Source organism: Erpetoichthys calabaricus, chromosome 7 (assembly GCF_900747795.2).
Source record: "Erpetoichthys calabaricus chromosome 7, fErpCal1.3, whole genome shotgun sequence".
NCBI classification, from domain to species: domain Eukaryota; kingdom Metazoa; phylum Chordata; class Cladistia; order Polypteriformes; family Polypteridae; genus Erpetoichthys; species Erpetoichthys calabaricus.
Genome location: NC_041400.2, coordinates 191,888,150 through 191,904,446, shown reverse-complemented (window position 1 = coordinate 191,904,446; position 16,297 = coordinate 191,888,150). Strand labels below are relative to the sequence as shown.

The 16,297-nt window shown below is 44.6% G+C and overlaps 1 protein-coding gene across 1 annotated transcript in view; it reads left to right on the top strand.

Annotated features, from left to right (window-relative positions):
• LOC114654975 (coiled-coil domain-containing protein 171-like) overlaps positions 1-16,297 on the top strand; it is a 510,202-nt gene that overhangs the window by 322,797 nt on the left and 171,108 nt on the right. The window contains exon 21 of the mRNA XM_028805855.2: positions 13,602-13,747. Coding sequence (XP_028661688.1) covers positions 13,602-13,747 — 146 coding nt within the window. The remainder of the gene's footprint in view (positions 1-13,601; positions 13,748-16,297) is intronic.

Here is a 16,297-nt window from a genome sequence, read left to right as displayed (position 1 = left end):
GCAGTAGTTTGATGGGCAGATGTACTTGCCGCGGTTTTCTTAAGCAGGTACTCCTTGTGGCATTGTTCAGGGAGCGTGGGAGAACCCAGTTGTGTTTATGGTTCATAAACCTCTACACTTTATTTAGCGTTCTAAATTACATTTGCTACATTCCTATATAAAAATATATTGCAGATGGAGCCAATCATAGAGTGTAATGATACTTAATATTGCTTGTGAGCTCAGGAGGCTAATAACTGGCTGGAGCTGCAGGCGCTTTTACACTCAGGAGTGATACGCACGCTCTCCTTTCTCTTTCTGTTATATGGATTGTATTCTTGTTGATTTCTTTTACTCTCTCTTAACATACTTCTGCTACAGGCCTTCCACATTTTTGTTTACGTGGATTTCAAGTCAGTGGAGTGGGAACGAGTATAGGCACTGCCAAATACTGTGAAGATAAGGCTTTATACCACCACTTTCAAACAGCCATGGCATTCCTGAAAGTTGTTTAGCTTTATAAGTTGTCTCCTCTCCCAAACCACCTCTCCCCCAATGCCCCCCCCCCCCCGCCCCCTCTCTCTCTCTCTCCTCATTTATTGTTGTGAATCTTTTGGAATAATGAATTATGATAAGTTGAGGTGATGCAGTGGTTAGCACCTGTGATGGATGGCTCTGCATTAAGGTAAGGTGATGCACTGTCCCCCATCTCCCAGAAGGTGGCGCTGTTGTGCAAAAAATGGCCGTAACAATTTAATGTAGTGTTAAAATAGAGAGAGAAAGAGAGAGATATGATATAATATACAGACAGAGAGATAGATATGACAGGCACTATATAATACATAAAGAGAGAGAGATATGACAGGCATTATATAATACATAGAGATGACAGGCACTATATAATGTGTAGATAAAGAGATAGATATGATGGGCACTATATAATGCATTGATAAAGAGATGGATATGACAGGCACTGTATAATACATAGAAAGAGAGATGACAGGCATATAATACATAAAGAGAGAGAAATATGACGGGCAGTATAGAATACATAGAGAGAGAGAGATGACAGGCACTATATAATACATAAACAGATAGATATGACAGGTGCTGTATAATAAATAAAGAGAGAGAGAGATAACAGGCACTATATAATGCATAGATAAATAGAGAGATATGACGGGCACTATATAATGCATTGATAGAGAGATATATGACGGGCACTATATAATACATAAAGAGATAGATATGACAGGCACTATACAATACATAGAGAGAGATAAAAGACAGGCACTATGTAATGCATTGATAAAGAGATAGATATGACAGACACTGTAAAATACATAAAGAGAGAGATATGACAGGCACTATATAATACATAAAGAGAGAGATAAGACAGGTACTATATAATACATAAAGAGAGATATGACAGGCGCTATATAATGCGTAGATAAAGAGATAGATATGACAGGTGCTATATAATACATAAAGAGATAGATATGACAGGCACTATACAATACATAGAGAGAAATGACAGGCACTATATAATACATGAGAGAGAGAGAGAGAGAAATGACAGGCACTATATAATGCATAGATAAAGAGAGATATATGATGGGCGCTATACAATCTATAAAGAGATAGATATGACAGGCACTATACAATACATAGAGAGAAATGACAGGCACTATATAATGCATAGATAAAGAGAGAGATATGATGGGCACTATATAATGCAATGATAAAGAGATAGATATGACAGGCGCTATATAATACATAAAGAGATCGATATGACAGGCACTATATAATACGTAGGTAGATTGCACTTCATGTGTTCCCTGAAACAAGTTGTGGCTTTTTACAGAAACTCCATTAATAAACAAATATATTATGATAAACTTCTAATTCCTCTCAAATACACACCAGAATGCAAACTTGAGCCTTGTCAGCCCCATTCCCAGTGAGGCCCTCTACAGATGTATTGTTGTTGGTATAAAGGAGCCCCCCGTCGTGTTTCTTGACATCTGTCTGTTGAATGATTCGCTGGCTGAAAGTCCTCAGTGTTGTTGTGTCACAGAGAGGATGTGCTGCGTTGTTCATAATGGCACACGGTTTTGTTTTCATTCTCCTCTCCTGTCTGAAATGCAGTTCATACATTATGCAGGAGGGCTGTTTAATGTTAGGACGGTTTTATTGTGTCACAATTACAAACATATCAACAAAATAATCAATTGGTTTTTTACTATGGCACACAATTTTTCTCGTTTGTGTTGCACTATAATTTATGTTTATGAATCACATATCGTAAGTAAAAGCAAAGCAGAAGTATCATTTAGCGACTGCTCCCTGTGTGTTGCATTTCAAATCGAGACTACGCTTTACTCGTGCCAAAAATAAAAGTAATCACATTTACCAATCAGCATCAAAACATGGGACACTTGGGGCGTCAGCAGTCAGGGAGAGAGGTGGACTTCTACTAAATGTTTCTGTATTCTGGCACAAGCATAAGTTTAGTCGCTATGGACTGTGGAACGGTTAACTGAAACGGCGATGTTTTAGGTCTCACTGAAAAAATTAACTCTCAAGTTGCTTTGTCGAAAGATGTTTTCTTTTTATACACGTTGAATTAATCAGTGTGGCTGAATTTTCGAGGTGTGGGCTGTTAGCCCACTGAATATAGTGAAACATTTGTTAGCGTCACCGGGATTGTTTTCTTCATAGCTTTTTATTCAGGCCCTCTGTGATATCCAGATATTTGATAGCTTTCCTGTTCTTTCGACACAAGAGAATAAAATATTAAATCGCCTGCTTCCAGGTATTCAAAGAGATGGCGAATCCCCTGTCTTATCAACTCCCTGGTCACCTTCTTTCTGAGTTTCAACACACTTGTGATTGGACCGCCTCTTTCCCCAATTGTCGACGCCCCCTTGCCCCACCTTTTGAGGCTGATTGGTCATTTGATCACTTTGAGTTGTGGCACAATCAAAGTGTGGTCTCGGATTGTAATGCAATACACTTGATCTCCTGCTAGGCAAAACGTCCATTTTTCTTTGTTATGTCATGTGGTCTATAGATACAAATTAAAGTGCATTTCAAACTGATAAGAAAATTGTGTGCCGTAGCGAAAAACCAATCAATTATTTCATTGATGTTTTTTTTTTTAAATTATGGCACAATGAAACCATACCAAAATTAAATAGCCCACTTGCATATATATTGCATTTCAAAGTAGTTAACATGTTGGATTGCATTTAATTTTGGCACAATTTATCTTCCGTACCTATGAGTCTTTGGGTTTACTGATTACTGTACATACTTGCTGCTAATTCAGGAAGTAACTCTTTAACGTTGTTTATTTAAAAAAATGCATCGGTTTTACACATTTTGGCCTGGCGACTGTATAGAGCTGTGGACTATGTGACGCCAGTTACGTGAGGTTGTCTTTTTATTCCCTTTTTTTCATGGATGTGGATTAGGTGACACGTGTAACATGAGATTGTTTTCATGGACAGGTTTGATTCTGTCCAGTGTTGGTCACCATCGACTTTTGGGTTCTGATGTCTTTTCTGTTCCTGACTACGAAGTTTGCCTCTCATTTTGGCCCAGTTGCATGCGTTATTCTGGTTTTCGGCAGACTCCCCTCTTGCAATACGATTGTTTGTCTTAACTTTCTAGGCTTAGTTTACCCGTTTCTTGCTCACCCATTTACGACTTCAGCTTATTTTCCTGAACTTCGAGTTTGTTTCCCGATTCCATTATTAAAAACTTCCATGCACAGTCAGGATACACGAGATCACACATTTTAAGTTGAAGACCCGTCTCTCCCCTTTATTTATTTGGTCAAGAGTCCTGCCTTCAATTCAAAAGCACGATCCCATGTGAATGGACTTCCTGTTTGTGAACTACTTTCATTTTCCAGAGGTGTTTATGTAACCATATTTTAGCAAGAAACCTTTTGAACTTATGCCTGGAAATCTTGACATGTGGTTTATGCAACACAAGTAAAGAAAGATCTCTATATGTAATCTTCATTTGGATCTTGATCTTTGTTTGTCCGCGAATGAATTAGAAGAAGCACTAGATGGCAGTTGAGAGACAGCTAAAACATAGGCATTGCATTAAGAATCTCCTCCAGGCTTATACTACTGAAGACTGTAGTACTCCAGTCACACCTCAAAACACAGACATTCAAACTAAACAAATTGTTGTGCTTTAAATTAACTAATCTTTATATATAATCTTCATTTGGATCTTGATCTTTGTTTGTCCGCGAATTCCACGCATGCGTTGACCACCTTCCAGTTTAGTACGTTGTTGTTACTCACGGATGTCAACGATGTGCCGGAATAACGAAAGGGGTGGTGGACAGTGTTACGCTGGTTAGCTCCTGAGGCCTGGTTAGAGAATGAGATTGCCGAAGATAAAAGGTACGTGCCTACGTAACATATGAATGAAAGAAACACAGTGGGAAAAATGAATGACAACGTAACAGCACATTCCGGAAATTATTATTGTTACGTTGTAGCCGGCGAGTGCTGCACGTCTCACAGTTGTACCGTGACTTGCTCACATGTCAGTGAAGTGATCCCTATTTATGCTTTAAAGAGCCCGGATACCTATGTGTCCCCCTTTTATAACCATTGCTCCGTGTATATTGCCTTACTCTTTGGATTGCCACAAAGCAACCTGTGAGATTGGAGAAAGGTTGAGAAGAGATCGTGAGAGGAAACGACAGCGTCGTGAAAATGAGACGGACTGTGAACGGAAAGAAGCAGAAATGCTCCTCCACCACCACATAATTACAATTCGGACAGTGATTCCGAGTAGGCCATTCCTATCGAATCAATGTCCAAGGGTTTTCTTTTGTAATTTTGTTTCCCTTATAAAAAATCATAATGCTGTGCGACGAAGGGCCCAGTTCACGACTGGCAGCCGCGTTTAAACAGGGAGCCCTTCACAGACAACTTTAACACGCCCAACGTAGTTGGGCGCACATGGCTAGTTTTTTAATATTGTTTGCTGTTGTCTAGTGTCGGTCACCATAGGCCTTTCAGTTTTCAATATTCAATGAGATGTCAGATCCCCTACCTTATCAGTTCCCGTTCATCTTCTTTCTTCCTGATTGGTCCGCCATCTTTCCCCACCTGTTGACGCCCCCCCTCACCCCTTCTTTTGATGCTGATTGATCATTTGATTACTTTTTTTGATTTTTAGTTATGTGCATTATTCTGGCTTTCGACAAACTCCCATCTTCAACTACGATTGTTTGTCTTACATTCTAGGTTTAGTTTACCAGATTTTTGCTCATCTGGTTATGACTTTAGCTTATTTTTTTCCCAACCTCGCTCTATCTCATGCTTCCATTATTAAAACCTACTGCTGCCATGCATAGTCAGGGTACACAGGAATGCGCATTTTTAACTGAAGACCCACCTCTCCCCTTTATTTGTTGGTCAAGAGTACTGCCTTCAGTTTAACGCTGCGATCCTGTGTGAATGGACTTTTGTGTTTGTGGACAACTTTCATTTTCGGGAGGTGTTTATTTAACAGTATTTTTGCAAAAAATGCATACATGTCACGTCCTGTCTCCTTCCAAGATTTTTTTTTAATTTACAGTGGGGCAAAAAAGTATTTAGTCAGCCACCAATTGTGCAAGTTCTCCCACGTAAAAAGATGAGAGAGGCCTGTAATTTTCATCATAGGTACACCTCAACTATGAGAGACAAAATGACAAAAAAAAAATCCAGAAAATCACATTGTCTGATTTTTAAAGAATTTATTTGCAAATTATGGTGGAAAATAAGTATTTGGTCAATAACAAAAGTTCATCTCAATACTTTGTTATATACCCTTTGTTGGCAATGACAGAGGTCAAACGTTTTCTGCAAGTCTTCACAAGGTTTTCACACACTGTTGCTGGTATTTTGGCCCATTCCTCCATGCAGATCTCCTCTAGAGCAGTGATGTTTTGGGGCTGTCGCTGGACAACACGGACTTTCAACTCCCTCCAAAGATTTTCTAAGGGGTTGAGATCTGGAGACTGGCTAGGCCACTCCAGGACCTTGAAATGCTTCTTACAAAGCCACTCCTTCGTTACCCGGGCGGTGTGTTTGGGATCATTTTCATGCTGAAGACCCAGCCACGTTTCATCTTCAATGCCCTTGCTGATGGAAGGAGGTTTTCACTCAAAATCTGACGATACATGGCCCCATTCATTCTTTCCTTTACACGGATCAGTCGTCCTGGTCCCTTTGCAGAAACAGAGCCCCAAAGCATGATGTTTCCACCTCCATGCTTTACAGTAGGTATGGTGTCCTTTGGATGCAACTCAGCATTCTTTCTCCTCCAAACACGACGAGTAGAGTTTTTACCAAAAAGTTCTATTTTGGTTTCATTCCTCTTCTGGATCATCCAAATGCTCTCTAGCAAACTTCAGACGGGCCTGCACATGTACTGGCTTAAGCAGGGGGACACGTCTGGCACTGCAGGATTTGAGTCCCTGGCGGCGTAGTGTGTTACTGATGGTAGCCTTTGTTACTTTGGTCCCAGCTCTCTGCAGGTCATTCACTAGGTTCCCCCTGTGGTTCTGGGATTTTTGCTCACCATTCTTGTGATCATTTTGACCCCACGGTGGGGGTGAGATCTTGCGTGGAGCCCCAGATCGAGGGAGATTATCAGTGGTCTTGTATGTCTTCCAATTGCTCCCACAGTTGATTTCTTCACACCAAGCTGCTTACCTATTGCAGATTCAGTCTTCCCAGCCTGGTGCAGGTCTACAATTCTGTTTCTGGTGTCCTTTGACAGCTCTTTGGTCATGGCAATAGTGGAGTTTGGAGTGTGACTGTTTGAGGTTGTGGACAGGTGTCTTTTATATTGATAACGAGTTCAAACAGGTGTCATTAATACAGGTAACGAGTGGAGGACAGAGGAGCCTCTTACAGAAGAAGTTACAGGTCTATGAGAGCCAGAAATCTTGCTTGTTTGTAGGTGAACAAATACTTATTTTCCACCATAATTTGCAAATAAATTCTTTAAAAATCAGACAATGTGATTTTCTGGATTTTTTTTCTCATTTTGTCTCTCATAGTTGAGGTGTACCTATGATGAAAATTACAGGCCTCTCTCATCTTTTTACGTGGGAGAACTTGCACAACTGGTGGCTGACTGAATACTTTTTTGCCCCACTGTATGTATTTAAATGTCATTCTTCGCTGCCAAGGTCCCCTACATTTTCTGTGATTTCAGACTCCTAATTCTTATTTGTGTATTCAGGTTACAAATTCTTATTCTGTTCTTTTTGACTTCATTTAACGTTTGTTTTGGATTACGTGTTCCTTTTTGTGACACCCTGTGGAAATGTGAAAGGGGGCACCGGACTACACACTTGTAGTTCATGACCAATGAGGATCAGAGAGAGAGACATAAGACCACCAGACGCAGACACCAGGAAGGTAGCGTGTGTTTTTATTTAAAGGTGCCCAACAAACAGGGTCATGCCCACCAGAAACGACAAACAAAACAAATTAAAACCAATAACCCAAAAGATAGATAGAGATAGATAGATAGATACTTTATTAATCCCAGGGGGAAATTCACATACTCCAGCAGCAAAAAATATTAAATTAAAGAGTAATAAAAAATTCAGGTAAAAAACAGACAATAACTTGAATAATGTTCAACGTTTACCCCCTCTGGTGGAATTGAAGAGTCGCATAGTTTGGGGGAGGAATGATCTCCTCAGTCTGTCAGTGGAGCAGGACAGTGACAGCAGTCTGTCGCTGAAACTGCTCCTCTGTCTGGAGATGACACTGTTTAATGGATGTAGTGGATTCTCCATAATTGATAGGAGCCTGCTGAGTGCCCGTTGCTCTGCTACGGATGTCAAACCGTCCAGCTCTATGCCAACAATAGAGCCTGCCTTCCTCACCAGTTTGTCCAGGCGTGAGGCGTCTTTCTTCTTAATGCTGCCTCCCCAGCACACCACTGCGTAGAAGAGGGCACTCGCCACAACCGTCTGATAGAACATCTGCAGCATCTTACTGCAGATGTTGAAGGATGCCAGTCTTCTAAGGAAGTACAGGCGGCTCTGTCCTTTCTTGCACAGAGAATCAGTATTGGCAGTCCAGTCTAATTTATCGTCCAGCTGCACTCCCAGGTATTTATAGGTCTGCACCCTCTGCACACAGTCACCTCTGATGATCACGGGGTCCAGGAGGAGCCTGAGTCTCCTAAAATCCACCACTAGCTCCTTGGTTTTTGCTGGTGTTCAGGTGTAGGTGGTTTGAGTCGCACCATTTAACAAAGTCCTTGATGAGGTCCCTATACTCCTCCTCCTGCCCACTCCTGATGCAGCCCACGATAGCAGTGTCGTCAGCAAACTTGGCAGGACTCCGAGTTATTTTGGAAGTCCGATGTATATAGGCTGAACAGGACCGGAGAAAGTACAGTCCCCTGCGGCGCTCCTGTGTTGCTGACCACAATGTCAGATCTGCAATTCCCGAGACGCACATACTGAGGTCTGTTTGTAAGATAGTCCACGATCCATGCCACCAGGTATGAATCTACCCCCATCTCTGTCAGCTTGTACCTAAGGAGCAGAGGTTGGATGGTGTTGAAGGCGCTAGAGAAGTCTAGAAACATAATTCTTACAGCACCACTGCCTCTGTCCAAGTGAGAGAGGGATCGGTGTAGCATGTAGATGATGGCATCTTCCGCTCCCACCTTCTCCTGGTATGCGAACTGCAGAGGGTCGAGGGCGTGTTGGACCTGTGGCCTCAGGTGGTGAAGCAGCAGCCGCTCCATGGTCTTCATCACATGTGATGTTAGAGCGACAGGCCGGAAGTCATTCAGCTCACTAGGACGTGATACCTTTGGGACTGGGGTGATGCAAGATGTTTTCCAAAGCCTCGGGACTCTCCCCTGTTCCAGGCTCAGGTTGAAGATGCGCTGTAGAGGACCCCCCAGCTCTGATGCACAGCAGTCAGCAGTCGTGGCGATACTCCATCTGGACCTGCTGCTTTGCTGGCACGAAGTCTCCTCAGCTCTCTGCTCACTTGCGCTGTTGTAATTGTGGGTGGGGATGTCTCTCCTATGTTGGTATCAGCAGAAGGATGTGTAGAGAGTGCAGTACTCCGAGGTGAGAGTGGGTTAGGGTGGTCAAACCTGTTTAAAGAAGATGTTCATTTGGTTTGTTCTCTTCACGTCTCTCTCGATGGTGGTACCCCGCTTTGAGCTGCAGCCAGTGATGATCTTCATCCCATCCCACACTTCCTTCATGCTGTTGTTCTGCAACTTCTGCTCCAGCTTTCTCCTGTACTGCTCTTTCGCCGCCCTGAGCTGGACTCGGAGTTCCTTCTGCACGCGCTTGAGCTCATGCTGATCACCGTCTTTAAAGGCCTTTTTCTTTTGGTTCAAAAGGCCCTTGATGTCACTTGTAATCCATGGCTTGTTGTTATCATAGCAGCGTACAGTTCTTACTGGAACTACAATGTCCATACAGAAGTTGATGTAGTCAGTAGTGCAGTCAACAACCTCCTCAATGTTCTCACTATGTGATCCCTGCAGGATATCCCAGTCTGTAGTTCCAAAACATTGTCTCAGAGCATTCTCAGCCTCTGGGGTCCACTTCCTGAATGATCGTGTGGTTGCAGTTAGGACTCTCACTTTTGGTTTGTATTGAGGCTGAAGCAGAACCAGGTTATGATCTCCTTTCCCAAGCGCAGGCAGCGGGGTGGCACTGTATGCGTCTTTAACGTTTGCATACAGTAAATCAATAGTCTTATTTCCCCGGGTGTTGCAGTCCACATACTGGGAGAATGCAGGTAATGTTTTGTCCAGCGTCACATGGTTAAAGTCTCCAGCGATTAGCACAAAAGAGTGAATGTGTACAAAATATACAGTGAGTGGTGCACAGAAAAAGCTAATGACTGAACAAATGTATACAACACAATAGCAAGCCTGGGGGTCCACAGTCCCCACTCATCTCGGTGAATAGGTTGGATGAGCCTGTTCTCATCACGATTTTTCTAATGTACTAATTCAGTCCTTGTATGTTTCGCTGCACTGCCAACACTCTGATTAAGCAAGGTGTCCAATGAAAGCTGCATATTTGCCCCTGATAACTGGCTGTAAGTGGCCTAATAGCCCTGGCATTTGATGTGCACATTTATCAGTTTCAACAAATCAAATACTTGGAGTTTGTAACAAAAACAAATCTGGCAAAACGATCACATCTGGGTTTGCCTGCGTCTTGCTGTTTTGGGGTGGAGTGGTGGCTCGGAGGTAGGGTTTTGCACTGGTAATCGGAAGGTTGCCGGTTTAAATCCCGTAAACGCCAAAAGTGACTCTACTTCTTTGGGCCCTTGAGCAAGACCCTTAACCTGCATTTCTTCTTTGGGTACTGTGTGAGGCCAACCATTCTTGATAAGGTGGGTACTGGGTCTTGTTCAGAGTACTCCTTGAGTTCCTGGAGAGAAGTGAAGACGTGGGGTAGAATCGGAGGGGAGGTAAGATGTGACTTCAGGAGGTGAACAACCCTGGCACAGGCAGGAGTCACCCATGGCTCCTACTTCTTCAGGAGCTGGCACAGTGATGCAGTCATAACAGAACACTGGGGTAAAAACTCCAAATAGTAACTGGCCATGCCCAGAAAGGAAGCCACCTCAGCAGCAGATATAGGCTGTGGAACAGTGTGGATTGCATCAACATTTGATTGGAGTGGAGATATGCCAGCAGCTGTCACACGAAATCCAACAAACTCTATCTATGGCACTGCAAAGACACAAATCTCATCATTCAATGTGAGTCTGTATTTAGACAGAGCCAAGAAGACAATGAAGACATTTGTCATGAAGAGCAGTGGTGGGCCCATGTACAACAATGTAATCCTAGTAGTATAAGACCACTCCAGGAATGCCAGCAAGCACTGAGGATGTGACTACTTGAAGGCTGCTTGGTGCTGAACATGAGCTAGATGGTACTCTTGTGTAACGAAACATGCCATCATGGGGTGGAGGGGCACTTGCAAATAGCCCAGTCCAAGATCCAATTTAGAAAACAAGATGGAACTATAAAACTATGCCATGAGTTCTACTGAAGTGGGCATTTGTCTGGAATTATAGCTTTATTTACTGCATGCAGATCTATACAGATGCACAAGACACCAGATGATGACTTACAGTAGGTTGAAGACCCATGAGGAGGCATTCACCAGCTGAATAATGCCAGTTGCTAGCCGCTGCAGCTGGTCAGTTGGCACCCCGTCTTGGAAGGTCAGTGGGATGCATTGAAGTGGCTGTATAACTGGGGTGACAATGGGACTGAGTAAAGGCTGGTGAGTGAAGGCAGTGAGGCAACCCAAACTCTAAAGAGTCCTGGCCATTTTTGTTGCTATGGTGAGGTTACCTGCAAGATTTGCATGCCCGTTTTGTCCATTGTGGCAGACAGCCGGGTCCCATGTCTGGCCGGGATGCCCCTTCTACTTATGTTCCAGGGGAGCAGCCATGGGCTCGTCAGTACCTCTCTCAGGGATGCTTGGTGGCAGCCTCCCTGAGGCTAGGGATCTGCACTGGCAATCGGAAGGTTCCCGGTTCGAATCCCATAAATGCCAAAAAGGGACTCTGCTCTGTTGGGTCCTTAAGCAAGGCCCTTAACCTGCAATTGCTGAGCGCTTTGAGTAGTGAGAAAAGCGCTATATAAATGCCAAGAATTATTATGGTGCCTAAGTTTCCCACAGGGTTTCATGGGAGATGGAGTTCTCCACAACCCTGTGGGGATCTGGGGTGGCCGCCAGGGGGTGCTGCATGGATCCCGGAGCCAGCCTGGACAACTCTGCAGCCCCGCCCGGAAGTGCAATCAGGAACAGGTGATCAAGCACTTCCGGGTGGGCTATAAAAAGGACCGGCAACGACCACTCAGGGCCAGAATCGGGAGGAAGAGGAGGAGTGGTGGTGCCAGAAGGAGGGTTGTGATTTGTGTTATGCTTAGTACTTGGGATTGTGTTGTGGCTGGGGGGTTCACGGGGAAGATGTGCCCTGAAGAAAGAAATAAAGTCTCTGTGTTTTTACATGTACCTCAGTGTTAGTCTGTGCTGGGTTGGGCACTAAACGGTGTCCTTTTCACACCATCCATTATCCAACCCGCTATATCCTAACACAGGGTCACGAGGGTCTGCTGGGGCCAATCTCAGCCAACACAGGGCGCAAGGCAGGAAACAAATCCCAGGCAGGGCACACACACACCAAGCACACACTAGGGAAAATTTAGGATTGCCAATGCACCTAACCTGCATGTTTTTGGACTGTGGGAGGAAACCCACGCGGACACGGAGAGAACATGCAAACTCCACGCAGGGAGGACCTGGGAAGCAAACCCGGGTCTCCTAACTGTGAGGCAGCACTACCATTCCGCCACTTTTATCCCAGATAGAAAATCCCAGTACAGGAAATACACCTAGCCCCGTCAGATTTGCCCCTTTTTGTGCAACCTCAAAAGATCAAAATTAGGCAGAACACCTTTGCCATGCAGAACAGTGAGGTGGACTGAACTCACCAGGGAGATTTGAGAGTCACCCTAACCATTGGCAGTAGTGGGAGGTGCGGAGAGGACCATGGAACATAAAAATGTGTGCATATTTAAGAGGGTCATAGTAGCACCAGCGTCCAACAAGAGAGGGGTGTTCCCACCATTTAAACGGACCGTGCATGACGTGACACCTGCTGGTCTTAAAATCACATTGTGAATAATAGTTGTAGTCTGTCCCTGCGCTGTCCTGGGTATGACGTTAATCTGCATCCAGCCCTGTAAGTAGGCCTTCCAACCTGCAGGGAAAAATCTGGGGGTTGGTGGCAGAACTGGCATGCCAGCCACTGTTAAAAAAACCTCCCACTGGTTCCATTCCATCTGAAGTTGTGTGGTGCTGAGGTGTCACCCGTTGCACGGCTGCGCTCGGGTGCCAATCTGGCACCCTGAGTTGGTTCGTTATGTGGTGGGTGCAGCAATGCGTTGTATCATTGCCCGCTCCTTACCTCCTCCTCCTCTCTTGCTGTTTTGCACACTTCAGTGACATCTGTCATTTGATATCAACTCAGCATGACAAATTGAAAGTGTTGTCACTCTGTAAACACGCAGTTCATAATTCATACAGCACTAAACTGCTGGGAAGAGATGTCCTCTTTTTCTTTTATCAATTATTAATTCCATAACAAGTGTTCTCTAGTGAAATGACTGTGTTACGTGTAAAAGCAAAAAAGATAAATAAAAAATACCAATAACTGCAGGTTCAGTAACGGTGCCTGGAATATGACATGCAGTGTTTGACCTCTTGATAGTGTCAGGCCAGGGGACACCAAGCCACTTTTCTTCTTGTTCTTCTTCTTCCTCCTAATAAAATTAGCTGCTGATAAAGTTGTTGATGTGCAAGAGTTTCTACCAGGAAATCTTAATTATTTTTCATTTGTCGAGGTACGCTTTGATCAAGAACACAGAGCCCAATGGTGTAACGCTTGATAGCTCAAGGACCGGTTTTGCCATCATTGTCTTCACTGCTTTGTAGTTGAACTGCCAATAGCACGCAGAGAGAGGTTACGATTTAGGGGCTGACAAGCTTTGTGTTTTGCTTTCAGAGTCTCTCCGAGGCAAAGATGGAGCTGAGGAGGAAAGATCAGTCCGTGCGTCAGCTCAGAAAACAGCTGTCCCAGCGGGATCAGGACATACGTCGGCTGGAGGAGAACATCCACGATGCGGAGAGCGCCCTCTGCACGGCAGCCAAGTGAGCACCGGGGCCCGTGGGAGATCACATGAAACAGACAAAAGATCAATTCTTTCTATATATGTGCGGAGCTTTTCTTAGCCCAGGATGATAAGAAAAAGTTCAAAAAAAAAAAAAATAATAAAAAGCTTGAAGCAGCAGCTATCTTTGACATGAGCACACACTCATTGTAGGAAATGCTTCATCCCCTACTGTGTTTGCCCAGAGAATGTAAGGAGACGCTCTTAAAAAAACAAAAGAGAAAAACAAAAGCCTTTCAGTTGTGGTAAACACTCCCTCAAATTAATCTTTAGTTATCATACATTTTTTAAAACCACTTATAGAAAATATTCAATTGTTATGTTAAATGCAGAGTGAAAAACCACTAGGTAATGGAGTATTATATGTTAGTCGTGTGCCATACCAGTTGTCACACACGTGCAAGTCGGAGGACGTTGTATGGACCAAGCAAAGGTAATTCCACGCCAGGCCAAGAGGTGGCAGGGTTCACTAAACCTCCTGTTATCTCTACAGACCAGCCGCGGGAAAACCTGTCTGATTTAGAGCAGATGACGTCACTTCTGGCACTCAGCATGACGTCACTTCTAGTTCTGGCGCCCAGACTGACGTCGGAAGAACACCACTTCCGGTTCCCTTACATCACTTCCAGTCTGATCCCTTAAAGCCGCCATCTTGACAAACCTTCACCAGTTCTGTTTTGGACTCAGTATTGTGAATATCTCTGTGCTATTCAAAAGCCTTTTGCAGCCAGGAATATTATACGGGTGGCTTCCCCAAACCTGTTTACAGTGTTGTAGCCGGCAGGATCCTGACCTCCTGGAAAGGTCGACACACTTTAAAAGGTTTGGGGCAGCCACCCGTATAATATTCCTGGCTGCAAAATATTGTCAGCAACAATGCTCAGGTAGGCTGTGGCATTTAAATAGATAGATAGGTACTTTATTAATCCCAAGGGGAAATTCACATACTCCAGCAGCAGCATACTGATACAAAAAACAATATTAAATTAAAGAGTGATAACAATGCAGGTATACAGACAGACAATAACTTTGTATAATGTTAACGTTTACCCCCCCGGGTGGAATTGAAGAGTTGCATAGTGTGATGGAGGAACGATCTCCTCAGTCTGTCAGTGGAGCAGGACGGTGACAGCAGTCTGTCGCTGAAGCTGCTCCTCTGTCTGGAGATGATCCTGTTCAGTGGATGCAGTGGATTTTCCATAATTGATAGGAGCCTGCTCAGCGCCCGTCGCTCTGCCACAGATGTTAAACTGTCCAGCTCTGTACCTACAATAGAGCCTGCCTTCCTCACCAGTTTGTCCAGGCGTGAGGCGTCCCTCTTCTTTATGCTGCCTCCCCAGCACACCACCGCGTAGAAGATGGCGCTCGCCACAACCATCTGATAGAACATCTGCAGCATCTTATTGCAGATGTTGAATGACGCCAGCCTTCTAAGGAAGTATAGTCGGCTCTGTCCTTTCTTGCACAGAGCATCAGTATTGGCAGTCTAGTCTAATTTATCATCCAGCTGCACTCCCAGGTATTTATAGGTCTGCACCCTCTGCACACAGTCACCTCTGATGATCACGGGGTCCAGGAGGAGCCTGAGTCTCCTAAAATCCACCACCAGCTCCTTGGTTTTTGCTGGTGTTCAGGTGTAGGTGGTTTGAGTCGCACCATTTAACAAAGTCCTTGATTAGGTTCCTGTACTCCTCCTCCTTCCCACTCCTGATGCAGCCCACGATAGCAGTGTCGTCAGCGAACTTTTGCATGTGGCAGGACTCCGAGTTGTATTGGAAGTCCGATGTATATAGGCTGAACAGGACCAGAGAAAGTACAGTCCCCTGTGGCGCTCCTGTGTTGCTGACCACAATGTCAGACCTGCAGTTCCTGAGACGCACATACGGAGGTCTGTCTGTAAGATAGTCCACGATCCATGCCACCAGGTATGAATCTACTGCCATCTCTGTCAGCTTGTCCCTGAGGAGCAGAGGTTGGATGGTGTTGAAGGCGCTAGAGAAGTCCAGAAACCTAATTCTTACTGCACCTCTGCTTCTGTCCAAGTGGGAGATGGATCGTGTAGCATATAGATGATGGCATCCTTCGCTCCCACCTTCTCCTGGTATGCGAACTGCAGAGGGTCGAGGGTGTGGCAGACCTGTGGCCTCAAGTAGTGAAGCAGCAGCCTCTCCATGGTCTTCATCACATGTGATGTCAGAGCAACAGGCCGGAAGTTGTTCAGCTCACTAGGACGTGATATCTTTGGGACTGGGGTGATACAAGATGTTTTCCAAAGCCTCGGGACTCTCCCCTGTTCCAGGCTCAGGTTGAAGATGCGCTGTAGAGGACCCCCCAGCTCCAATGCACAGACCTTCAGCAGTCGTGGCGATACTCCATCTGGGCCCGCTGCTTTGCTTGCACGAAGTCTCCTCAGCTCTCTGCTTACCTGGGCTGCTGTAATTGTGGGTGGGGGAGAAACTATACTGGTATCAGCAGAAGGATGTGTGGAGAGTGCAGTACTCCAAGGTGAGAGTGGGTTAGGGTGGTCAAA